Source organism: Alosa pseudoharengus, unplaced genomic scaffold (genome assembly GCF_046254945.1).
Source record: "Alosa pseudoharengus isolate Yale_2024_CS ecotype anadromous, Long Island Sound unplaced genomic scaffold, YU_APseudo_1.1 YU_APseudo_1.1_scf_14, whole genome shotgun sequence".
In the NCBI taxonomy this organism is placed as follows: domain Eukaryota; kingdom Metazoa; phylum Chordata; class Actinopteri; order Clupeiformes; family Clupeidae; genus Alosa; species Alosa pseudoharengus.
Genome location: NW_027468609.1, coordinates 5596699 through 5623413, shown reverse-complemented (window position 1 = coordinate 5623413; position 26715 = coordinate 5596699). Strand labels below are relative to the sequence as shown.

The following is a 26715-nucleotide window of genomic DNA, read 5'->3' as shown; positions in this document are numbered from 1 at the left end:
CTGTATCACACCTTTTGACCTTGCATGAGCTGTTTAACATCTTTCTCCCCCGCTTTCAGTGCTGTTACCCTAAGAAATTACACACACCACACACACACACACACACACACACACACACACACACAGACACACATATATATATACACACAATGCCTCAGATGTGGCTCTCTGGTGACTATGGTTCTACTTCCTTTTTGTAGACCTCCACGCCCTCCGTAAAACATTCCAATTCTACCTTAGGGAAGTGCGGCCCCATAGCTGACCTGGCACCCACGGTACTTTCTCAACTTCCTGTGCCATTTCTTGTTTCTCTTTCTGTGATCTGGTCACACTTCCTGTTTCTCCACTGTGCTTCATGGGAAATGTAGTCCCTCTTCTCTCTATCACTCTGCCCTCCTCTTCATGGGTCAGTGTCACTTTCCATGATCATCCGGTCGTCCATTCTCTGTTCATAAACACGTGTGTGTGTGTGTGTGTGTATGTGTGTGTGTGTGTGTGTGTGTGAGAAAGAGAGAGAGAGAGAGAATGTGAGGATGTATGTATGTCTGAAAGCAATGGGGGAACACAACAGCTCTATACCTCCTGTTAAATTTGATTTCTCATTTCATTCTGACCTCTGATCATCCTGTCTGTCTGGGACCAAAGCTCTTGGGCTTCTCTGGGCATAGATACACTGGGCACCACTGAGACTCTTCACTACTTTCTCTACACGATCGCACTCTCTGTCCATTTCACTGTGTGTTTGCACTGCTGTGGTTTCTTCATGTCACATGGTATCGGCAGGTGAATCAGAGCATGTCTCCCACATCAGAGTATCTCACACAAGCCCTTGACCCACTCACGTTGTTGAGTGCTACTGTTCATGGTCATTGTCTGATATTCATTATGTATTCCTGTAGACGTTAAGTGATATTCTTGTTTGCCAGCTGAGGTTAACTTGTACAGTTTCAGGAAGCAGCAATATTAAATATTTAATGTTTTCGATCAGCTAGCTAAACCTTTCAACAATTGCATAAAACTACTAAATAAAACCAGTTCATACATTATTTATTATCATCACAATATAAAAAGGTAGTTTAAACTAAAAAAGGAAAAGGAATCAAAAGAAAAAAAGATGCTTCCTGAGTTATAATTATTTCACCTCTGCCATACTGTCATTCCAATATTGTGCTAAGGGATCGGAATGAATGTCTGACTCGTCTCTTTGTCTCCCTCTCTTGGATTGTCTCCCCCTGGTGGCCAGTTCTGGGAGTCCACCTCTCTGTCATCTCTGGACGCCTCCGGAATGGGCTCGGGCTCAGGCTCCAGCAGCGCCTCATCCTCGTCGGTGTCATCCACGCCGGTGACGGCGTCGCGTTCGCACAAGCGCTCGGTCTCTGGTGTGTCCAGCTACTCCTCCCTCTCGCTGCCCCTCTACAATCAGCAGGTGGACGACTGCTGCATCATCCGCGTCAGCCTGGACGTGGACAATGGCAACATGTACAAGAGCATCCTGGTGAGTGAGGGGGGCGAGGTGGAGGAGAAGAACAGTAATATTGCCATGTTACTGCGTGGGCATGTCAGAGTCCTACTCCCCCATCAGCACTCACAGAAAACACTGATCATTGTTAGTCATGTTCAGATACTCATTTGACCCACTTGGTAAAGAGAAGGTTCTAGAGATGTACAGGAAGTAAGATGGGGGGCATTGTCTTTGGAGATTGAAGAAAGTGATGTAAATGTGATAAAGATGTTGATTTTCCTGTGGTTCATGTGTTTTTTGCTGTGCTTTGTGGTGCAGGTAACAAGTCAGGATAAGACCCCAGCAGTCATCAGGAAGGCCATGGTCAAACACAACCTGGATCGTGAGCGACCAGAGGACTATGAACTGCTTCAGAAGATCTCAGAGGAGAAGGGTCAGCCAAACTTTCTGCATTAGTGCATTTGTCTGTTTGTCTTTATAATCATTTACTTTAAAAGTAAACATAAAACAAATATTTCTAGCCTCTAGAAAAAAGTTCTAGCCTTCAATCGCCCCTGTGAGCTTCTGCAGGAAGCCCTGTATTCTGTCCAAGCTTCAGATTATGTGGTTAAGATCATGAAAAAATAGAGACAAAGAGACAAATATTTGATCTTAATCACATAATCTGAAGCTTGTATTTATTAGACTCCTGTTGTACTTGCTTCCTCAGAGCTGAAGATTCCGGACAATGCCAATGTCTTCTATGCCATGAACTCGTCCGCCAACTACGACTTTGTCCTGAAGAAGCGCGGCTTCCCCCGCGCAGGCCGGACCAAACACGTGGCCAGCTCCACGCTGCCGCGCATGAAGCAGAAGGGCCTGAAAGATCGCCAAGGGCATCTTCTGAAAGCACTCGGACTGAGCTGGGCACAGGCCAATTCTGAGAGTTTGCTCTCTTCTCTCCTTTTTGGTGACACCTGCTAGCTCTCTGGCGGTTGCCTTTTGTCGATGAAAGGGGGAATGGGTTGTTGGTTCCCCAGACACCCCCCCCCCCCAGTTGTTTTCGTTCGGTTGGTGGGTGCTGGTCACCAGCTGACATGATAGCACTTGCTCCCCGTAATCTACAGCTGAATGGACTACTCCCGTGCAGTAGGCAGGCGAGCACTTAACTGAACCCATGCGTTTGGATGGAAGGGTTCATGTTTACAGCACCGAGCGCCCCCAGCAAGCCTGACAATGCCAACGTTCCTCTGGCCAAACCCTCATCCACTTCCTGCCAAGATGTCATCACCTCTGGTCTGGTTCTAGCCCTCAATCACCCCTGTGAGCTTCTGGAGGAAGCCCTGTATTCTGTCCAATATTGATGTCCGTTGGACAGCTTAGTAAAGAAGAAGAAGAAGAGTGAGAGAGAGAGAGAGAGAGAGAGAGAGAGAGAGAGAGAGAGAGAGAGAGAGAGAGAGAGAGAGAGAGAGAGAGAGAGAGAGAGAGAGAGAGAGAGAGAAAGAAAGAGACAGCAAGGACTATGGCACAATGACTGCATAATGTGCCTTCCGTATTGCCAAGTTTGCAGAGCCTGCCGTTTGGAGATCAGATGGGTTGAATTGGGACGGAACGGGCTACCAGAGGAAGAGGAAGCTGAAGGACCCTAGTTGACCACTCGAGCCCTGTGACGATCAGACGCGGCAAAGAGCCGCCACCTGAAGGACATACTGTAAACACAGACCCTTTAACTGTGGCTGCCTCTTCACTAGAGAGTCAAACACACACACACACACACACACACACTCACTCACTCACTCCAGAATATCCCTTTTCACTGTCAATGGGATATCCATGTTCGAGTTTGTTAGACTTTTAAAAAAAAATGGGGCATTAGGACTAAATCTTTCCTGTAACACTCAGAACCTACCGGTATGTGGTTTTCGCATCCCCTTCTCTCCAAGTGGTGCTAACAACGTCCAGACACTACAGGCTGTCTGCTCTCCCCCTCCTCCACTCCTCCTGTCTCCAGCATGAAAGACTATAAGTATCATGGACTCAAAATCTCATGGACAGTATAGCCACCTTAAGCAGGAGTAGCGGGAAAGAAGCAGTCACCATGAAATGCGATGATGTGCTGTACGTCTTAAGGTGGTGGAAGGACAAGAGGCTTGTTGTTCATGGGAGTGCATTTACTATGGTCATGGTTGGTGTTGCAAAGTGTTCTTTTGTGGTGTTAATGGGGGCTCAATGATAATGGCTAATCGTGGAACAGCAATGTTTCTAACTTTTATAACATGGTGGTTGACCATTTTACTATGATTGTACCCACAGCTTTTTTTTGACCCTTCTTGCGCTCTTTGTTTTAAAAAAAGAGCAGGGCATTCTGCTTGCTACAAGAAAAAGCCTTGTGTTGCCATGGTTACCATTCATTTCTAGTTCTACAGAATGTTGGCTGGACCTCTCTTGCCATTGGATGGATCCCTAGGGTGCCAGAACTTCATGCCATTGGCTGGCATGACAGTGACAGATGAACACAGAGTACAGCAGGAAGCGCGGGAGTGAAGAAGTGGGAGAAAGTTACAGTGAAAGTGACAGAATGAGAGAGAGAGAGAGAGAGAGGAAGAGAGAGAGAGGAGGGGAGTCTAATGAATGTTGTATTGTGAAATGAATTGTGATTTCTTTTCTTCACTATTTTAGCATAGTTATTACTGTCAAGAAAAAAAAAAGAATGAAAACAAAAAAAAGGAGCGGACAATCTCCCCTGTCTGTCTTTTCTGTCCTCTCTCTTTTCTTCAACCATCTCTTCTTTCTCTCCTTCACACACTCCATCTGCTGATAGTCCATCCAGCACAGCGCATGTACTGTACATACTTTCCCCACCTTCTCCCAGAACCTGATGGTTTTGCCTGTAGAAAGGAAGGGCGAGTGAAGAGGAGGTTTGACTTCCCTTACCAGATCCAGTGCACCCGTGCCAAAGATCACGTAGGGCAATGAACACGTGTACCTTTCTCATAGTAAGTTGTCTTGTAGTTGAATGGTCATTGACGTGTCCCCATCTTTGTCCATATTGTCATGGACTGGACATTGAATAAATTTCCCTAAGGCCTGTAAGTGATTGCCAATGACCCTGACATGAATGACCCTGCCATGTCAGTCCTATTCCCGATGGCAGCTGATGTCTGTGTGACCCGGATCTGTGCCAGGCTTGGCTGGGTCTATTCTACAGTTAGCTGCCACCTGAGACCCTTTTATGTATGAGGACTTCCTCAAAAACCAAACCCTGTCCATTGGTTTACCCCCCTGTGTGGAGGGTAACATTATGCAGCACTGTGTATCCATAGCTGTCCTGTGTGCCTGACCAGACGTAGACGTGTGTGCGAGTACGGTAGTTCGAGAAGGAGAGGAGGAGAGAGGGAGAGGCACTGACCTGTGGAGGCTCGTGGAGTTTCGTCCCCACAGGTGTTCTGCAGTATGTTGGAGTTTAGACCTGGTAGGTGAGAATGTTGCTTTTCAAACGGTTCTGGTAGGTAGATGTAAGGTGCACTACATGACAGCAGTGTGTAAGTCAAGAACACAAGTGAGACTTTTTTTACTTGTGATGCCTTTACCTGCCGCCTGTGCTTTTCTCTTGAGTGACTGGGGAGGGGGGCAGGGGGGGTGGGGGGGTCTCAGTTTCATTTCCCAGAATATCCCTCTTCCTCAGGGGAATGGACGTTGATGATGAGGTTGGATTGTTTTGGATGTGTTACTGTTTCCAAATTTCAGATTTGTAGTGTATTTCGTTCCCTTTGATGTTTTAACTGTACAGGTATGTGTGTGTGTGTGTGTACGTGTGTGTATGTGCCTATGTATGTGTGTGTGTATGTGTGTGTGTATTGTCTGTGCATCTGTGTGTGTGTGTGTGTCCCGGTAAGTGAAAATGGAAAGGGCCAAAGATCTCACCCGATCATTCTGGAAAGCTTTGCGCTCACGAGCACTGCCTGATCAGGAAGTCACTTTGGGCCTCACAAAAAAATCAGTCAACAGAATCTGGTGCCATCACTCTTTCACTGTTGAAAAAATGGAAAGAAAAAAGAAAAAAAACACTTTCTAACAATTAACAGTTCTTTTTTTCTATGTTCATTTTGTATTTTTTGTATGATCTAAGATTAAATGTACTTTGTATCTTTGCTTTTAATTTTTTCTTTTGTATGGGCGGAGAGTGTGTGTGTGTGTGTGTGTGTGTATGCGTGCGAGTGTATGTGTGTGTGTGTGCATGTCAGCTTTATTTATTGATTTGTAAATACCTTTTGTAGCATTGTACATTTTGTTTCTTCTCCCATGTAATTAAAATTAATATATATGTAAATATAAATATATATATGCGAAGTTTATACCACTGTAATTGTGGGTTCACATGTTTCCCATCTCCTTGTTGCCGTTCTTTCTCTGTTTGTCCTGTCTTTTCTGAAGGGTCAATTTTGATATTGCTTTGCCCCCTGAAGCGCTGTTTCTAATGTTGGACAAAAATCCCACCTAATAAACACAGACAGTGTGATTAAAATGTGTGCCTTCTGTCTTGTCTGTTGCAACACTCTTTAATCTCTTTTTATCATTTCAAAATGAATCATGTGCAGTTCATTCATTCAATAGTAGCCTAAGAAAGAGAAATACATTCACTGTTAACTTTACATTTTCTGATATCGTAGACTACATTTACAGAAGAAGACTATTGGTGCATTCATGTGGTCTGGGAATAATGGGGGGAACATTTTTTTCCCAGGGGAGAACGCCACCTCATGTGGAAACAAGACCTGGGAAACTTGGGGGGGATTTAACCGTCCATATATTAGCACTGGGAATGTTCCCATTATTCCAACACCCCATGAATGCAGCATAATGATGGTAATGGCAAGCTAAAGGTAAGCATGAGGTGATTGTGAAAGAAAGATATCAAGTGAAAAAACTGCAAATTGCCAAGTTCACATTAAAATAGCTGGACATCAAGGTCCACATGGGCTACAATTGAACTACAAAATGTGCCACCAACCTGAAATGAGCCAGCCTTTGAAAAGGCCAGCCAATAACTCTAATCAGACCTTGGGCTTCGGGCATTTTAGAAGTATGAAGGTCTGTACCAATACTCCTACACAGTTACAATCCCTAATAGATAGATAGATAGATAGATACTTTATTGATCCCCAGGGGAAATTCAAGATAATATAATATAAAGACAAACATACTGTATTTTAACATCATTACACTATACACTAACAGCTTAGGTTATCCTAGTCCCCATTCACAAGCAGTGTTGGGAGTAACGCGTTACAAAAGTAATGTAATTACTGTAATATATTGCTGTTTGCGGTAACGCGGTAATGTAAGGCATTACAAAAAAAAATTGGGTAATATTTACTCGGTACAAACTTCAGTAACGCGCGTTACAATGCAGTTTAACCCAAAATTAAGCGCTTGTTTTGTTTTGATACATATTCTCAAACACCACGCGAGAACAACAGAGGAGAAAAAATCCGCGCAAAATAGCCTAGTAGAACGTTATCTCCTGATACTGGTTGAATATGACTGTGGCTGCAGCAGACTCGCAGGCGGACTCTATTTGCGGGATGGACATAAGCCTACGCTCATTATTTTCATCTTGTCAGAGACAAGGCTATGAAGAACATAATAGTTAGTGCACTTTGTGTGCGAAACCGAAAGATCTCTCAGCTCGCGAAATAGCACAAGTAAATTAATGAAACATCTAAAGTAGTGCCACGCTGATCTTTTTGATTCTTGATAAAACACAAACTATGCTGTTGTGCATGTCAGCTTTGTGCTGTGAACTTGAATTGAAGAGAATAAAGGGATAGAAATGCAGAAAAAGATTGTGTAGCCTGGCAGTGCCACCGCTCCCACCACGCGCATCACGCACTTTGCGTTGGGCACCAAAGGACAGAGGGGGCACCCAAATGTAACCAATGAATAGTAGCTTTACTGCAAACTGCGTTTCACTCTTCATCAATAACGTTTACAATGTCAAAATGCACTAACACGATGTTACATGCAAGTTTGATACCTTTTGGGTTCTCTCAATCACGTAGTACTAGAATTGGTGGGTCTTCAATCATTCGTTTTCCAAACATTTAGGCTACATGAAGCACATGATATGCTGAGTCGACTGAAACGCATTCCATTCAGATAGCTAGGTGGATACCAGGCTCATAATTCACTTGTATTCGCAAAACGAAATGTGAAGGAACATGTCATTGCATACTTCCATTTCCAAAGCAATGAAGGTTGCTTTAAACAACTTAACATTGTGCATATTATTGTTAATATTGTGCTATCAATGTAACTCAAACAAACAAATAAGGCTTGTAAACAAGAGCTGGCAAAAGGGCATGACAACGTCAAGATCAATGCTCTTAAAGTGACAGTGCACCATTTATAAGTAAAACAGCATTTCTTCAGAAATTAATGTTTAAAAATACACAGTAATGGTCTGTAAATAATAGGCCTTTTATTTTACTTTAGGTGTTTGAGTTATCATTTAAATGTCACTCACTCAAAGCCACTCACTTAGGGCACTGAAATGGCGACCATCTTGACATGTCTTTATTAAAGGAACCGTATGTAAAAAATGTATTTCAATTAATCATAAAATTGCCCTGATATGATACTAGACATTAAGAAATCATGTTCATTTCAAATACTTATATCACTGACAACAGTAGTCTGGCCAGGATATTGTCATTTAAAAAGTGAAGTTGCAGCCCTCAACTGATGTTGATGTTGTCATGTTGTGTTTTGGCCTAATGCGCCACCCTCCACCTATCTACTAATCACAAAGTCAGTAGTGTTTCGTCATCCGGTTGCCAACTCTGCCAGTCAGAGGGGAGGGGAAGGGGATACACCGCTCTACAGTAATTTGAAAGTGATTGTAGTACCCGTTTTGGCCACAATCTTACATACGGTTCCTTTAAGCTTTGATTTACAATATAGTAGGCTCTCTATTGATTTTAATGAGTAGGCCTAGGCCTTAAAGTTACAGTATTTCTATCACAATTTACCAGACTTTGACCTTTTGTCGGTTTTTAACAAAATTCTGACTATGATTGTTCCTTGTATTGCATTATGAGCACTGCGCCTATTGCATTCTACTGTTGCCTTAAGCCTAGCTCAGTCATTATGCTATACCACATCTCCCTCCATTGGAAGAGCAAGCTGCATTGAGCGTAATAAACTGCATTTAGAATGGCAAATCCATATTTCTAGATATTTTGATGAAAGTAACTTAAAAGTAATGCAATAGTAGTGTAATGCCTTACAATTCAGAGACAGTAATATTATAATGTAACAAATTACTTTGAAATGACAGTAATAAGTAATGCATAGTACATTACGATTTTGAAGTAACTTGCCCAACACTGTTCACAAGAGACATAATCACATACACATCAGTAAAATGAAACCCCTCAAATTAATAAGCAGTAGATGAGTGCGATTGCAAAATCTTTAAGAAGTGAAGCGCAAGGCAGTCTGTCAACATAGTGTGGGCAGGTGAAGAGGGGAGGTCGTTTAATTCACACCCACGTAGGCACGAAACACTTCCTCAAATTTACCAGGTTTTCCCCCCCCACAAAGTCCACAAGGACTTTTCCTTTGTTGATTGGTGCTGACAGTTTGCTACAAGAAACATTAAAAATCAGTTGTCAAGCTCAATCTATAATGGGAATTAATTTCTATAGTTCCAGTTATATTTTATAATGAATCTGAATCACATGGAAAAGAAAACTAAAATATCAATATCTAGATATAAAATCTTTTTGTAAGATAAATCAATCAATCAATAGCATGATGAAAATTGAAACCATAGGCCTCGATCTCGATAGCAGTCTAGTGGTGCTTAGAGTTAGTGATGTTTTGGTTAGTGAGCTTTTATGTGAAAATTCATCTTGTCAGGCTGAGAAAGTCATGTGATTGCCTCATGATGAAAACCAGCCTACAAGGAAGCTGTGGACCAAAATGTCATTTCATCTGACGTGGAAGTCGCAAAGAGGGGGGGGGGGGTTATACACACAGGTTTTTAGTTTTAGATCAAAATAACATTTTCAACCCCAGACAGATTTATTATAACCTGGACCTAGACCAAATACAAATAGGCACGATGGCAGTGTTATTAACATAATCATAGGCTATTTATGAAAGGCCTCCCTCATCTGCCCTTACTATAACATCTTTAACATTTCTAACAGCCTTGCTGTTGGGAGATATAACAAACTACAACATCCCTTGTAAAGAACTACGACGCATGCGTTTACCATCATCCAACATAGGCCTAGGAGGAGGTATGCTATGGCAAGCGATTTTATCATTTACCCGCTAAATTTGACTATCTGGAATTAACATTGTAGATATCAACAACGTCTTTCTGACTAGTCGCAATTACATTTTGGATAGTTGGAATTGTCATTCAAGATATCTGTAACGTAATTGTGACTAGTCGAAACGTCAGATAGAGATATCTGTAATTTAGTTTTGACTAGGCAAAACTGAATTACAGATATCTGTCCTCACGTCATTGAAAACAACATTCAACTCGTCACACATCTTAAATGGCAATTGCAGATATCTTTAATTCAGTTTTGACTAGGCAGAATGAAAGGTGAAGATATCTCAAACGTCATTATGACTAGTGCAAATTATTGTGCAAGACGTTGCTCTTTAGTTCCGTAGCAGAGCCCGTCTAGATTTCTAGGCTAGTCCATCTACTTAGACATTGTCAGCTAATTTCCCCTCCCCAACATAATCGAAGAAAAAGTGGGCTTATTTCCTTATTTCTATGAATGGAAGAAGAATAAGCAGGCTGTAATGTCGTAGCCTACATTAATTAGTAGGCATAGGCTACTAAATTCACCAGCACCAGCTACAGGAAATTCCATTCATAATGGTGTTGGCTGTAATCGAAAAAATCAAAGCAACATTGAATCATCAATTCTTGCTGCCAGCTCCTGTCTTGCATAGGCTGCAGCATTAAAAAGACAATTAAAAACTCCTTCGCCCTCTGGCTGCTCTGACATGGTGCTAATTACAAAGTTAACAGTTAACAGGTGCTATGTGATTTGATGATTTGAACAACAACACGCTCTTCTCCCGCCTAAAGTGGGATGCGGGCCTAATTTGCATAGCAATACAGATATCTCTAACGTCATTTCGCCTAGTCAAAACTCTAATTCAAGATATCTATAATTACATTTTGACTAGGCAGAATGAAAGTTATAGATATCTCCAATTTCAGATATCTCTAATCAAAACTCATTCAAGATATCTATAACTTGATAATAGATATCTACAATCAAATTATGACTATCCCTAACTCCAGTTTGAGATATCTACAACGTCATTTTGACTAGTCAAAATTCCATTTACAGATATCTACAATGTCATTTCGCCTAGTCAAAACTTAATTCAAGATATCTGAAAAGGAACATGTAGATATCTTGAATTGAAGTGAATTAAAGATATCTTCAACTGGAGTTATGACTAGTCAGAATCAAATTGTAGATATCTCTAACTGGAATTACAGATATCTACAATTCAATTGCAGATATCCGTAATTCACATAGTGGATATCTGCAACTGAATTGTAGATATCCGTAATGATAAACCCCATAGAAATGAATGGCAAATGTGGCGTCATTTGTCCTAGGAAGAATGTCTTTGTGGATATCTGAAATGACGATTATGGATAGGAAGAATTCAGTTGCGGATATCTAAAATGTTCGTTTTGACTAGGCAAAACTGAATTACAGATATCTGCAATACATATCCAGTCTAGCGGGAAAATGTTAAAATCGCTTGCCATAGTAATGCGTCAAACAGGGAGCGTCGGAGGGATGACGTTTACGGCTCCTTGGTACTTTACTATCGCATCAGTCGATCTTGCGATATGAAAGGTGTGGAATTGCTGTCTACGAGGAAACAGAAAGCGTACATTTAAGGCAGATCATTTTGAGAATAATTAAGGTAAGACACGCACCGTTCTTTAATATGCAGTCTCGCAAGACAGCTGGGTGGGTCGACGGAAAGGCAATATGACAGGTCATTTGTTGTTAGCAGAGCTGCTAACGTCACTCTATTCTCCCACGTCTGTTATGTCGATCCTACCTATTCCATATTGTTATAGGCTACCGGATCGGACAGCGTGCTTTTTATTCTCTCCTTTATTACTGAACCTGCGTTGAACGGCTGCCTATCTGCCCCGGCGAGCTTCACATGTTCCAGGCAGGTATCACGAGTGGCTTCTTACTGGGTCAAAGTAGCCTTCGAGACAGACAGCGGTCTTTAAGAACATGCACACACTCACTCAGTTGTTTACACTTCCTGGTGTTTTAGAAAGATGTAGATATTTACACGGTACACAGCAACGCAGGGAAAATGTTGCATGCAATATGTTACAACTGAGGACACTCGACAATGGACGAACAGTGTAGTGGATTGTGTCGTCTGTTACTTTGTTGCGCTCCAGTGAAGGCCGACAAGGGTTCTTTTCAGAGAGACGCACCAGTGCCCGGGCGGGTCTGTTCCTCCGGCCAAGATGTCCTCCAGCTAGGCAGACAAATATTAGGCATCCTCCTTGTACGAACAGTAGGCCTATGCAGTGGTGGAAGTTCCTTCCGGAATAGGCTATGTAACAAGATCTGATCACTTCTTTTGTGTTCTTTGTAGATCAGTGGGTCTGATGGGTTAGGAAGTGTTAGGCTATTTTATTAATGAGTTAGTCCCTTCAGTAGCCTACCTCTTTGCCCCTGGAATGTCATGTCTACTTTATGGGTTTTGCAGTTTAAGACTAATTGTTCATAGACTTATGTGGATATTTATTTTTTTATGGTTCATCTGTCCAGCTGTCTGTCATCAGGTGCATCATGTGCATACACAATATATTTTCTTGACTTTAGTTTCTCGACAGAGTGGTATTTTCCATGCCACAGTGTATACCCTCAAACATACAGTTAACTCATCATTCTACAACCTCATGATTATTGTCCTAAATCATTTTGTCCCCTTCTAGTTTTTGTAAAGTAACATTCCACGGAGGTCCACCAGTGTGTTCGTCTCTCCAGTAGTGAGGCAGTGGTGAGGTTCAGAGAGCCAGGATGAGTGGTGCCGCTCTGGGCATTGAGATCGTGGTGGTCTTCTTCCTGGCCCTCTTCCTGCTGCACCGCTATGGAGACTTCCGGAAGCAGCAGCGCATGGTGCTGTTTGGCACCCTGCTGGCCTGGTACCTGTGCTTCCTCATCGTCTTCATCCTGCCGCTGGATGTCAGCACGGTGGGTGTACCAGTTTGGATGATGGGTCAGGGTCTGCAGTCATAGTATGCAATAGTAATGGATCAGGTTTGGGGATGCTTTGACAAATCATTTCAAAGATCTCGTTCATTTTCTCATTTTCTCTTTCTGTCCATTTCTCTGTGGTCCCCTCATCCCTCTCCCCCTCTTTCTCTCTCTCTCTCTCTCTCTATACATATATTCTATGTGCTTTTATTTATGACTGTGGAAAACTGCCTGCAGACCATCTACAAGCAGTGCATCATTGACCACGAGGAGCATGCGGTGTCTCCAGCTACAGTGTTGTCCAACCAGACATCAGGAAACTCAACAGTCTTGCCAACAAAGAGGTCAGAATTATCATGTTTCCAGCACAGAACAATAGAGTCCAAAAAGTGTTTGGTGAGGTGGAGTTTGGATTTTTTACTGCTATTCATGCCAACAATTTTGAGTTCACTCCATTTTTTATACCGGGCACATCCTAAGAAAGCAATTATACAGGCATTATGTAAGAGAATTACACAACAATGCTTGGCAGATTGAAGCTGGCAGTGGCAGTCTTGTACAGAGCTTACAAGGATACAAGGATACAAGAATACAAGGATACAAGGAAGTTTATTGTCACATGCATATAGTTACTGGATGTAAGAAATGCAGTGAAATTATGTCTGGTGTCAGCCTATTTGTGCATTTATGGGGGGTAACAAGTGCAGTAGAAGAGGGGTTTAGTAGATTAAGTGGCAAGGGCTGCATAAGAAAGGTGGGGGAGGATGGGATTTGGGGGGGGGCACCAACAAGGAGCACCCAAGAGCAACAGGGGCAAAGAAAAACTCCCTTACCAAGGAAGAAACCTTGGGCAGATCCACTGCTCAAGGGGCTAACCCAACTGCCAGGGGCCTTGGTGTGTGTGTTGGGGGGATGACAAGGGAGATGGGATAGTGTGCTGTTTATGTGGGGAGAGGGCAGTGTGCAATATGTGTGTTGGAGAAGCTTCCTCATGAGACAATGTGCTGTGTATTGGGGGGGGGGGGGGGGGGCAGTGTGCTGTAAGTATGTTGGGGATGTGTGTTGGAGAAGCTTCCTGATGAAATAATGTGCTGTGTAGGTAGGGGAGAGGGGGGGGGGCAGTGTACTGCAAGTATGGTGAAGGGACTTACTATTGCAAGCAGAGTACTGTATGTATGATGTATGTGAGTGATGACAGTGAAGATGTGTGTATGGGTGGGAGGGAGTGGAGCAGTGACTGTGTGTGTGTGTGTGTGTGTAGTGTGTGTGTGTGTGGGTAGGTGGGGGCAGTGTGCTGTAAGTATGTAGAGGATGTGTGTTGGAAAAGATCCTGAAGACAATGTGCTGTGTATGTAGGGGGGGGGGCAGTGTGCAGCAAGTATGTAGAGGAGGCTTACTGTAGCAAGCAGTGTGCTGTATGTATGTGAGGTGATGACAGTGATGATGTAAGTGTGTGTGTTTTTTGTGTGTGTGTTGGGGATGGGGGTGGGGGGTGGAGGCATTGCACTCACGCTCAACTGTATGCCGTTGTTGTGTCCTAGCATTCCAAAAGCATGCCACAAGCCATGGAGCTACATTCCAAATGGGATCATGCCGGTGTTCTGGAGGGTGGTTTACTGGACCTCTCAGTGTCTCACCTGGTAAGAGCCAGCATGGCGTTTCTAAGCAGCCAAGTCATGCATGCATAGACTTTTGTCCCTTTAGAACAGTGGTTCTTAACTGGTCTGGCTTTGGGACCCACAATTTCCCATGTTCATTTAGTCGCGACCCATATTTTTTTTTTTTTGTGTTCAAACCAACAGATAAGGTTAGCTACATGGTAAGACACGCAAAGTGCCTGTAGGCCTACTTGTTTAGAACATGCTGATGTTTGGCATTACATTTGTGAAGTCTTCAGGATATTAAGATAGTACTGTAGATCTGACAAAGTAGCACTTAAAATGGGTTATTATTTATTTATACACGACCCACCCAGAATGGTTCCGCGACCCACTTTTGGGTCCCGACCCACCAGTTAAGAAACACTGCTTTAGAACACACTACAAGTTTTGGCTAGATTGAAATCTGTAATGCTAGACTTGGTAAGATAGACAAATGTAATGTGAATCTTGCTTGGCTAGATCTGTGTAATGCTAGTCTTGAGTAGATAGGTATCTGATGCTAGTCTTTGTTTTAAAAAAGACGTCTCTGTAACAATTTTATTTGTGAACTACCAGGCTGCTGTTGCCCTTCATGCAGTCGTACGCTCGTTCAGGGGGCTTCTCAATCACAAGCAAAATCAAGACGGCGCTCATCGAGAACGCCATTTACTACGGCACCTACCTGCTCATATTCGGCTCCCTTCTCATCTACGTGGCGGTGCACCCAGAGTGGCGTCTGAACTGGTAAATGCCCCACTGCACCAGCTTCCCAAACCCCACTCTCTCAACTGCCCCACTGCACCAGCTTTCCAAACCCCACTCTCTCAACTGCCCCACTGCACCAGCTTCCCAAACCCCACTCTCTCAACTGCCCCACTGCACCAGCTTCCCAAACCCCACTCTCTCAACAGATCACCATCTGTAATTGTTTAAGACGTAAGCAACCAGAGAGCAAAGCCACTGGATTAACATTCCCTGTAATGTTTAACAAAACAATTTCTCCATTAAAAATGACTGTTAGTGCAGTATTATCCATTAAACACAAGTGTCAGACCCAATTACTATTTCATCATACCCTAACCTGCATTTGTTCTTCATTTGGCTTCGTGTTAAATCATTTTTGACCTAGTCATGTGACCCCTCCATCCAAACCGTCCTCCTGCATGTAGGTACGAGCTGCAGACCATTGGCATCACTGCAGCCAACACGTGGGGCCTGTTCCTGCTGGTGCTGCTGCTGGGCTACGGCCTGGTGGAGATCCCCCGCTCCTACTGGGACAACTCCCACCACGGACACCTCCTCATCAAGACCTACTTCAAGCTGGCCAAGCTCATGACCGAGAAGGCCGACTCCGAGGAGAACCTGGAGGACGTCATGGAGGTAATCGCCATGACGATAAGAGAGAGGCAGTGAAAGGGTGTTTTGATGGAGGTGTTGAATTTTTTAATCGGTGGAGTGGACTCTAAAGTTTCTATCTCTAGTCCACACCCTTGTGATTCCCTGTACTAAGATTTGTCCAACTCCAATTTTCTCCATCTGCCTATTAGGAGGTGAGAAAAGTCAGTGAGTCTATCAAGTACAACCATCCACTGAGGAAGTACATTGACACCATTCTGAGGAAGGTAGGAAAATGTATTTACTGTGAAGAAGAGATCTCATATCAGTCCTGTCATAGGTGGAGGTTTTGTGTTGATGGTGGCCTTTCTTTTTAGTGCCCTGTTGACTATCAGGAGAAGATGGGCAGGAATATGGATGACTATGAGGACTTTGATGACAAGCGGAACACCTACCCCAGTGAGAAGAGTTTGGCCAAACTCCACAAACAGGTATGCGGAGGTGATTGCCTCACAGGGTTCCCACGGGTCATGGAATTTCTGGAATATCATGGCATTTTGGAAAGTCTATTCCAGACATGGAAAGTCAGGGAATTTCGTTGAAGTAGTTTAAAATTTACTTGCAAAAATACATTAATACAAATATTTCCACGCAGGATTGGTGCATACCTGGTTGTTAGCTTTACTGCTTGCTTGAGTAGCCCAACTTTGTTTATTCAATGCCTATTTATCATCTCCAGGTCTAAAAAAGTAAAAGATTCTTGAACGATATGGCTGCTGTGAAATTATTGGTCGGTATATTGTACCATTCATTATAGTAAGTCATGGAAATTCAGGTTTTTTTGTCAGGGAAAGTCAGGGAAACACAAAGTCAGTGTAACACGACCCCATATGTGCTATTTGTGTGGTTGTCTGCATGCGTGTATTTCCACCATACTGGTTGGTAAAGCAAAGCAGTTGGCTAAGCACTGTTCAGTCTCATCTATAATTGGAGGTTGCCACATTTGGAGGAGAAGGTGCTGTGTGTTAACCTGACTCTCGCCAGATGAATTTCGTTCCGCCTAGCTCCGCCTAGCTCCGCTCACATCCATCTGGGATCGGTTCCATTGAGAGTGATTTCAGCATAAGATTGTATGGTAGAGCCAATCAGGACGCAGGGCGGGAGTTTCATAGATGCGACGTAGCGTAGAAGCAACTTTGAGACTGTTCTCAGCGTCACGGGTTGGCTTCGATGTGAGTGGTTGAAGTAGCATGTCAATAGATGACGGACAAGTGGCTTATCCAATCTTATGCAAGGATTTTTTAATAAGGCCCAGCCTTCTGAAGCACCACTCCAATGGATCAATCCCAGATGGATGAGTGGAGCTAGGCAGCACGAAATTCATCTGGCGAGAGTCAGGTTAGCTGTGTGTACCCAAAACATGCAGTGCTGCTGTTTTAGCATTGTCAACAGTCCCATGTTGGAATCATGCCAGAGCAGTGAATGCACTTGCTAAAATGTGTGTCATTATGTGTAATTATTTTGCATTGTGGACACAAATGAGAAAGTAAAATGTGTGTGTGTGTGTGTGTGTGTGTGTGTGTGTGTGTGTGTGTGTGTGTGTGTGTGTGTGTGTGTGTGTGTGTGTGTGTGTGTGTGTGTGTGTGTGTGTGTGTGTGTGTGTGTGTGTGTGTGTGTCAGGTTATTTATGCAGTGCAGAGACACAACCGCACCCGTGTCCAATGGCAGGTACTGCTGGAGGAGGCCTTCCACCTCGAGGACGTGGCCAAGAATGAGACCAGCTCGTCCCGCGAGTTTGTCCACAGCTTCGGCCCGTCCGAGCCACCGGGCTGGTTCAGCCGCCACATCTACACACCCACCGTTGGTAGGCCGTCCATGCCTCAGGCTCTCCACTCCCCAGAGGGAAGCAGCTTTATAACACATAGAGGAGGAAGTTGCAGTTCAGGGACTTCACTGTGTAAACAGAGTAATGTTTATACCTCTGTAAAATCTAGGCTACTCTACAAAGTGATGGTAATTTTGATACCAATTTTGAATGAAGACCCAGTCAGACCAATGGTAGGAAAAATCAGGAGTTTTATTTACAATGATCCGCATCAAAGGAGAGACAGTATGACTTCACCTAAATATCCACCAGCTGCTCTAACTAGTCAAGGACAAAGTTAGGGTTTAAGTATCCAGGCTGACAAGAGTTGGCATTGGTCATCCCATTTTACTTGGACCACACTGAATCAGACTCTGATTAGTGGCAATCCGGAGCAGATAGCTACTGACGCAGGCAGCCATGCAGAACAGTGAAACACTGCACATAGTCACACATAGATAGATAGATAGATAGATAGATAGATAGATAGATACTTTATTGATCCCCAGGGGAAATTCAAGGTCTCAGCAGCATACATACAACACAAACACATTCTTTAACAGCAGAAAGAGTAATTAAAGTATATAATATAAAAACACAACTAAGCAGTAAGGACAGTAGAAGATAAAGAATATGCTAAATATACTAAAATACAAATTATACTAACACTTAATACAATATATACAAATATACTAAAATACAAATTACAAAAATACAAATTATACTAACACTTAATCTAAATCAATTCTAAAAACAGTATCCACATAGTGGTGATTAATAAATCAGAGGCGCTTGCAATGACTGAGGCAGGGACTGAGCCTGTGATTCTCTGTGCATAGTAAGGTATGGTAAGGTGCTCTAAGGTGCTCTGTGTGAATGAGTGTCATGGTGGTAGTGCAATGGTGACAGTGGTCATGGTGATAGTGCAAATGAGTAAATGTACACAGGGACAGTACAGGAACAGAATGCAATAACAACTGACATCTCATATGTGGAAGGACACATACTGTAACAGAAACAGCAGGACATAAAGCACTTATGAATATAAAAGTCATAAGTTCCAATTCCAGTACTCTCAAAAGCAACCAGAGTAGTACTCTCTCTCATACTTCATGTCTTCAGTGTGGTTTTCATCATCATGCATCAACAGAATACCAGAGACATATCTCACATTCTCAAAACAGTCTTCATCCAGATGTCATGATGAGCTATAATATAACTCCATGTTCTATATCTTTATCATGTTAGTCCTTGGTATAACAGTTACAGTAGTCTTCTCTGGCAGTGATACTGGGTTGAACCTGAGCGTGTCTGTGGGGGTGTTGGTAAAGTCCGTTTTCTGGTCCGGTTCTTGTACAGAGTGGTACTGGGAGTGCCTGCTGAAGCAGTGGTTCTACCGGGTGCTGGCCGTGGTGCTGTCCCTGTTCTCCGTGGCCGTGGTGTGGTCCGAGTGCACCTTCTTCAGCACCAAGCCTGTGCTCTCACTTTTTGCCGTCTTCATTCAGCTGGCTGAGACGGACTACAACTACCTGTACATCGAGGTGCGGAGTGTGCACTCCCAAGAGATATTCATATATTATTAATTGTGCAGTATAGCATTGTATTTTGTGGTTAGTTTTTGTATAGTTCATGTGGGATATAAGAAATGAAGTACCCATCCACTTTGAGATAATGTATGTTGATTTATTGTTTTAGTTACTAGTTTAGTTTAGTTATGCTGCTTTTCTTTTAGCATGAGCGAAACTGAAAGCATTCCTCCTTTCCCCCAGATGGCGTGCTTCATCACAATCTTCTTCCTGTGCACCTGCGTGTACTCCACCGTGTTCCGCATTCGAGTGTTCAACTACTACTACCTGGCCCCACACCATCAGACTGACGCCTACAGCCTTCAGTTCAGCGGCATGTAGGTCACCGTTAACCTGCAAACAGCAAACCATGGGTCACTATGGCCCCCACACACTGTACTGTATATCTTACATTTGTCCCTGTTCTGCACACCTGTTAAACGTATAAGTAGGACTCTTGATCAGCTGAACATATTGTATAAAGCTAATCAGGAAAAGCACTACAATTAAGATAATATTTTACACTGTTATTACAGTAATATTCAGTGCCATAAACCTGATGAGTGAGACAGGGAAAGATAAAAGAAACACATTGCAGGGAAGTGCATGAATAAGAATCAGTAGTGTATAGTATGTATTCAGAGTTTGGATTCAGTCTAGGTGACCTTGTTTTATGATACCTTGAGTACTTGTTGTGTGTCCTTCTTTAGGCTTTTCTGCCGTTTGACTCCTCCCCTGTGTCTGAACTTCCTGGGTCTGATTCACATGGACTCTGCAATTTCCCATCAGGCAAAGCAACAGACAGCCTACACCTCAGTGAGCATCTAATCTCTCATAGTTTGGACTAATCAACCTCTTCATAGATTACCCCACTAATCCCCCCTCTGCCTTATCAGATGTGGTATAATGCTCTATAATAATCTATTTAAGATGGTGAGCTGTGAGCTGTTTGTTTAACAATGAAAATGTAACAGGTTTTTACGTCCTTTGTTCTTCTTTGGGAAATAACTATTATTAACAATATATTATTAATAATATTAACAAAATAATTTACGTTTGTCAATCTTTCATACAAAAGCCCTTGATGGGGCAGTGTACTGATAGTCTGTTAGATCAGTTGACAGAGCTATTCTGCATTGTAGGGCTTCACTGCTGATGTTTGGCTGACCATTAACGGTCTCCATGAATCTGATCTCAAACAGTTGCGTTGCGTTGCGTTGCGTTGCGTTGCGTTGTTTTTGTATTATGTTGTTGTTTTGTTTTTCTCAGTGTTATTGTTTTGTGTTGTTGTGCTGTTTACTGAAGGGTCTGTGCATGTGAACCCTATTTCTGTGAATTGTGATCTGACCTCAGCTTCTCTTCCTCGTCTGCTCCAGATCATGGGGTCAATGCGAGTCCTGTCTTTCATTGCCGACGGCTTCTACATCTACTACCCCATGCTCATTGTGCTGCTCTGCATCGCCACCTACTTCAGGTGAGGCCAGGGCTGAGCCAGAGGAGGATGTGTTCTAGCCACACTCTTAATCAGACACACTCTTAATCAGACACACTCTTAATCACTTCAGTCACCAAGAGGGGATGAGAATGAGATAATAAGAATGAGAGCTCTGTCATGTTACAAAAGTATGATGGAATGTGTGTGTGCGTGTGCGTGTGTGTGTGTGCGTGTGCGCGTGTGCGTGTGTACGTGTGTGTGTGTGTGTGTGACATTTTCAGCCTTGGAACACGCTGTCTGAACCTCCTGGGATTCCAGCAGTTTATGGGAGACAATGAGTTGACCTCAGATCTGATTGACGAGGGCAAAGAGCTACTCAGACGAGGTTTGTTTCTCTTCCTATGACATTGACCGTATCTGAGTATGTTCAGCATGCTGACGCGTTAGAGGGTTCATAGATTTGGCCTAACAGTGTGTCACTGCATTCATCTTTACCCAAACTCATGACACAGAGAGAAGAAAACGACAAAGACTAGAGGATGGAGAAAACAGAAGAAGAGTAAGTGTTCTTAACGGACAGACACATATTAATTAGGTAGATAGTCAGAGTAAGTGTTCTTAACGGACAGACACACATTAATTAGGTAGATAGTCAGAGGGATTATGTGTTCTTAACGGACAGACACATATTAATTAGGTAGATAGTCAGAGTAAGTGTTCTTAACGGACAGACACACATTAATTAGGTAGATAGTCAGAGTAAGTTTTCTTAACGGACAGACACATATTAATTAGGTAGATAGTCAGAGTAAGTTTTCTTAACGGACAGACACATATTAATTAGGTAGATAGTCAGAGTAAGTGTTCTTAACGGACAGACACACATTAATTAGGTAGATAGTCAGAGTAAGTTTTCTTAACGGACAGACACACATTAATTAGGTAGATAGTCAGAGGGATTATGTTTTCTTAACGGACAGACACACATTAATTAGGTAGATAGTCAGAGTAAGTTTTCTTAACGGACAGACACACATTAATTAGGTAGATAGTCAGAGTAAGTTTTCTTAACGGACAGACACACATTAATTAGGTAGATAGTCAGAGGGATTATGTTTTCTTAACGGACAGACACACATTAATTAGGTAGATAGTCAGAGTAAGTTTTCTTAACGGACAGACACACATTAATTAGGTAGATAGTCAGAGGGATTATGTTTTCTTAACGGACAGACACATATTAATTAGGTAGATAGTCAGAGGGATTATGTTTTCTTAACGGACAGACACATATTAATTAGGTAGATAGTCAGAGGGATTATGTGTTCTTAACGGACAGACACACATTAATTAGGTAGATAGTCAGAGTAAGTTTTCTTAACGGACAGACACACATTAATTAGGTAGATAGTCAGAGTAAGTTTTCTTAACGGACAGACACATATTAATTAGGTAGATAGTCAGAGTAAGTGTTCTTAACGGACAGACACACATTAATTAGGTAGATAGTCAGAGTAAGTTTTCTTAACGGACAGACACATATTAATTAGGTAGATAGTCAGAGGGATTATGTTTTCTTAACGGACAGACACATATTAATTAGGTAGATAGTCAGAGGGATTATGTTTTCTTAACGGACAGACACATATTAATTAGGTAGATAGTCAGAGGGATTATGTGTTCTTAACGGACAGACACACATTAATTAGGTAGATAGTCAGAGTAAGTTTTCTTAACGGACAGACACACATTAATTAGGTAGATAGTCAGAGGGATTATGTTTTCTTAACGGACAGACACATATTAATTAGGTAGATAGTCAGAGGGATTATGTTTTCTTAACGGACAGACACATATTAATTAGGTAGATAGTCAGAGGGATTATGTGTTCTTAACGGACAGACACACATTAATTAGGTAGATAGTCAGAGTAAGTTTTCTTAACGGACAGACACACATTAATTAGGTAGATAGTCAGAGTAAGTTTTCTTAACGGACAGACACATATTAATTAGGTAGATAGTCAGAGTAAGTGTTCTTAACGGACAGACACACATTAATTAGGTAGATAGTCAGAGTAAGTTTTCTTAACGGACAGACACATATTAATTAGGTAGATAGTCAGAGTAAGTTTTCTTAACGGACAGACACATATTAATTAGGTAGATAGTCAGAGTAAGTGTTCTTAACGGACAGACACACATTAATTAGGTAGATAGTCAGAGTAAGTTTTCTTAACGGACAGACACACATTAATTAGGTAGATAGTCAGAGGGATTATGTTTTCTTAACGGACAGACACACATTAATTAGGTAGATAGTCAGAGTAAGTTTTCTTAACGGACAGACACACATTAATTAGGTAGATAGTCAGAGTAAGTTTTCTTAACGGACAGACACACATTAATTAGGTAGATAGTCAGAGGGATTATGTTTTCTTAACGGACAGACACACATTAATTAGGTAGATAGTCAGAGTAAGTTTTCTTAACGGACAGACACACATTAATTAGGTAGATAGTCAGAGGGATTATGTTTTCTTAACGGACAGACACATATTAATTAGGTAGATAGTCAGAGGGATTATGTTTTCTTAACGGACAGACACATATTAATTAGGTAGATAGTCAGAGGGATTATGTTTTCTTAACGGACAGACACACATTAATTAGGTAGATAGTCAGAGGGATTATGTTTTCTTTTAAATAATTTGTTAATGGAATAGATTTTCAGAAGTGACATACAGTAGAAAGATACTAATAGTCAAAGAAAGGTATTCTTTGGGCAGTGTTGTTAAAGTTGGAACAGTGGTCTAATCAAGAGGAGCAATTTAGAAATGCCTGAGGTTAACCTTCAACATGGGTTAGTCTCGTCTAGCCTCGCTGGCTAATGAAATGTCCTCTCACAGGAGTGGAGGGAGCGCTATGGCAACCGGGATCAGAGTGGGGCAAGAAGTATTCAGCAGTCTGAGATGAAGGAGACCAACTACTCTGACACAGCCAACGCCAACACCAACACCAACACCAACACCAGCACAGGCCCCGGCAGACGTAAGTCTCCCTACCTGCATTGGCTTGCTAGTCTGACCCAGCTCAGCGTCCTAAAAATCATAACAATGTGTGGGCATAAACGTGTGTGAAATGTGGGGCATGGACCAGAATGCGATCTGCAGAATGTTTCTATGTGTTAGATGTTGTCTTGTTTAATTGTGTTGCACAAAGCTAACTCATCCTCTTGTGACCAGAAGCCAAGTACACTCGGACCAGCAGCCAGGCGGAGAGAGACTGCATCGAGCTCCTGGAGGACGCAGAGCCTCTGGACTTCAACGCCGATGTGCCCACTGATGACCCACTGGGAGCAGAAGCCGGCCGGTTAGTGTTCCACTAGGGCTGTGCATGCATGCATGTGTGTGTGGTTGTTCTCTGACCGCATTTCCTCTCTCTCCCTTGTGACACCAATATTTGAGAATATCCCCAAAGTCACCATATGACTTCCTGTTTATGGGTCGAGACTGTTTGGCCACAGGCTGTCATATTTCTATTGCCAGTCATGCAGCAGCTTATTAAATTCACAAATGGACTTCTCATGCAGTCACAAAACCGCATACAAAACTGATGCCCTTTAGTTTTAGAGTACTCTCAGCTGAAAAAGTCTGGAGTTTGTTCACCTCCACCACCATGCACAAAATGGTGGTTTAATTGCTTTTGGATAGAAGGTCCTGACCCATCCAGCTGGGTCCTGTTGGGGTGCTTAATGCTGCACTATGATATTCCAGTTCTAGTCTTCTTGCCGTGCCAAAGACTTTTCACAAACTGTTTCTTTTGAAAAGGTCGTCCTTTTTTCTCTCACAAACTCTCCTTTTTTCCACAGTAGACACACTGGTGGGAGATACTTGTCCATGTCGTCTTCACGGAGCCGAATCTTCGATGACGTCTGAGACGAACATTAGAACCTTAAAACAGAAGGAACAAAGGATGAGAAAGAAAAGAAGAGAAACAAAGAAAGAGCAGTGCAACCCTCCTCTCCTCCACCAGTCCGACACACAGAGAAGGAACCAGGGCAGTACTGTCTATGTATTTGTATATGCATGTTGCTTCCTCAGCCTCTGGTGAATGTAGAACACAAATGATTTCCCTCAAACACTTTACACAAAGTCACTGCTTGGATAGTGTGTCTGTCTTACAAGTAGGTCGATGTGTGTGGTGGCTGTCAAGCAGGTCTGATGACTTTGTCGTCGAGGAACAAAATACTCCTGAGCAGAGTTAGTATTGTGGCCTGTTTTGATCTAGAAGTGGATCCCCAGCTGTATTTGTTTGTTTGTTTTCATTTTGTCTGGAGATATATATTTACATTTAGGTTACTGTAAGATGATTTATAAGGCCAAATGCTGGTTGAGTGCAACAAAATGTTCATTGTGTTTCCAATGTGTATGGATGTGATGTCACTGGATAGCCAAGTCTCATTACTGTTCTACACTCTAATGGTTACTCCCCATAGTTACTGAAGGATGGTTGGATACAAGCCACTGAAAGGAGGTATTTATTCTGTGTATTGAAAGAAAATGAAGAGTTATAAAGCTACCCATTCATACCTGGCTTGCCATGTTTGCATGTCAAATCTGAAGAATTGAAGTACATATTTTTTTTGTTTTTGTATTACAACTTGTCACAGCTGTTTCACTTTTCTATGGCTACTGTGTTGGCCGACACCATGGTCTGTCTAATGCAGAAGTGTGTTTAGTCTGTCACTACCCTCCATTTTGAATTTGTGTTGTGAACCAAGATAACCTGAAACATTCCATCCTAAGTTTTTGCTTAACCATGCCTCATGTGCTCCATTAAGTTTGTCTTTCCATAGAAGTCATTCAATTTAAAGGTAGTACATGTTGTATATGGGAGATATGCTGAATTCTATTGTCAACCCGTCTGTCATATGATTTGAAAGGTTTATGTTGTTACATGCTAGCTTTGTATTTATTTATGGTTTATTTGTTTGTTTGTTTGTTTTTGAATTGGTTCAAACTGTGCCAATTTGATACTGTTAACTAAATGTTCATGCCATTTGATTTTGTACAGTATTTATAACAGGGGTTTTTTAATAATCATTTTGAAAGATATTGTAATGAAGTGACCTTGTACAGTGTCCTAACCAGATGTTTTTCCTAATGTGCACCTTCGCTTGTCATTATTATGCAGTCAGCTCACTGCCTAATCAACATGGTGTAGTTGAGGAAACGTGAGATTCTATGGAATTTTGCAAATAACCCATTTGAAAATATGTTTTATTTTTAAGGGCTATTGTAGAAATGACGAGAGATATAAAAGTGTAAATGTTACTGTAATTGAACGTATGGCAGTTTATATTAGTATAAATTACTAGAAGCAAGAATATTTCGTTTTTGTGTTTTTTTTTCCTGGAGAATAATTGTCAGACTTGTAGTAGTTGTACATTATTTACTTTGATTTTATTGTGTACTGTTATACCCTCTTTGTGAGTGTGGCCTTTATCATGGTTACTGCAGGGTTTTTACTAAGTTTTGTTTTTGTTATGTTTAAGTTTTTCATGTCACTCAAAATGTACGTCTTCAGCCATTTATACTATGAGCTTGTGTATTTAGACTAAATCAAGATTATATTGGATAATCATAGATTATTATGGTTGGAAATGGAACCCTAAAATTCATCTCTCCCTCTGAATGAGCAAAGTGATTGGCCTGTTTGGCATTTTCGCAAACTTTTTTTTGTTAGAATGCTTACTTCAAACATATTGTCAATGATGATGGCAGTAATTTAGGAAAGTACAATGTGATACATAGGCCATCCAGACTGTGAATACTCTGGTGAATACTCTAGTCTGGTCATGACCACACTAAGTAATGGAGAGCAAACTCAAAATGGCACTTGTTTCAGCGTCTTAAAGGAATTATCCGGAGTAAAATGCACTTTAGATCGATTTACGGATGATTGGGGGTACATACGTTGAGTTGACATCAAAATCATGTCATTCGGATGTGTTTTGAGAAAGTTCGATTGTACCGTTTTCAGTCACACAACTCGTAGCCTGGAAGTGAGCAGGGCATTTCAATTTCGCCTACAAAACGCTATTTTTATACCTCTTCTACAGTTCCAAACAACATAACAC

General features: G+C 42.1%; 2 protein-coding genes across 9 annotated transcripts in view; both read left to right on the top strand.

Annotated features, from left to right (window-relative positions):
* The window catches only part of LOC143122734 (ral guanine nucleotide dissociation stimulator), a 66856-nt gene extending 60916 nt beyond the window's left edge, over positions 1-5940 (top strand). For 3 of the 4 annotated variants that reach the window (XM_076283568.1, XM_076283567.1, XM_076283565.1), the window contains exons 15-18: positions 201-275; positions 1244-1495; positions 1781-1895; positions 2172-5940. In XM_076283568.1, coding sequence (XP_076139683.1) covers positions 201-275; positions 1244-1495; positions 1781-1895; positions 2172-2425 — 696 coding nt within the window. In that variant the 3' untranslated portion in view covers positions 2426-5940. The remainder of the gene's footprint in view (positions 1-200; positions 276-1243; positions 1496-1780; positions 1896-2171) is intronic. The other variant, XM_076283566.1, reaches the window with a different exon arrangement.
* A 5352-nt stretch (positions 5941-11292) lies between these two features.
* Positions 11293-26548, top strand: lmbrd2b (LMBR1 domain containing 2b). 5 transcript variants are annotated; one of them, XM_076283562.1, is made up of 18 exons: positions 11293-11428; positions 12526-12732; positions 12973-13079; positions 14277-14375; positions 14952-15119; positions 15545-15755; positions 15923-15997; positions 16088-16201; positions 17391-17574; positions 18934-19115; positions 19344-19477; positions 19850-19955; positions 20516-20613; positions 20856-20959; positions 21087-21133; positions 23483-23624; positions 23819-23945; positions 24445-26548. In XM_076283562.1, the coding sequence occupies exons 2-18, from the start codon at positions 12559-12561 to the stop codon at positions 24509-24511; spliced, it is 2139 nt and encodes a 712-aa protein (XP_076139677.1). In that variant the 5' UTR covers positions 11293-11428; positions 12526-12558; the 3' UTR covers positions 24512-26548. The 5 variants fall into 5 exon arrangements, 4 of the variants coding, with proteins under 4 accessions (XP_076139677.1, XP_076139678.1, XP_076139679.1 ...); XM_076283563.1 differs by having other exon boundaries at positions 12474-12732; positions 23822-23945; XM_076283564.1 differs by having other exon boundaries at positions 12474-12732; positions 24448-26548.
* Positions 26549-26715: the final 167 nt, after the last annotated feature.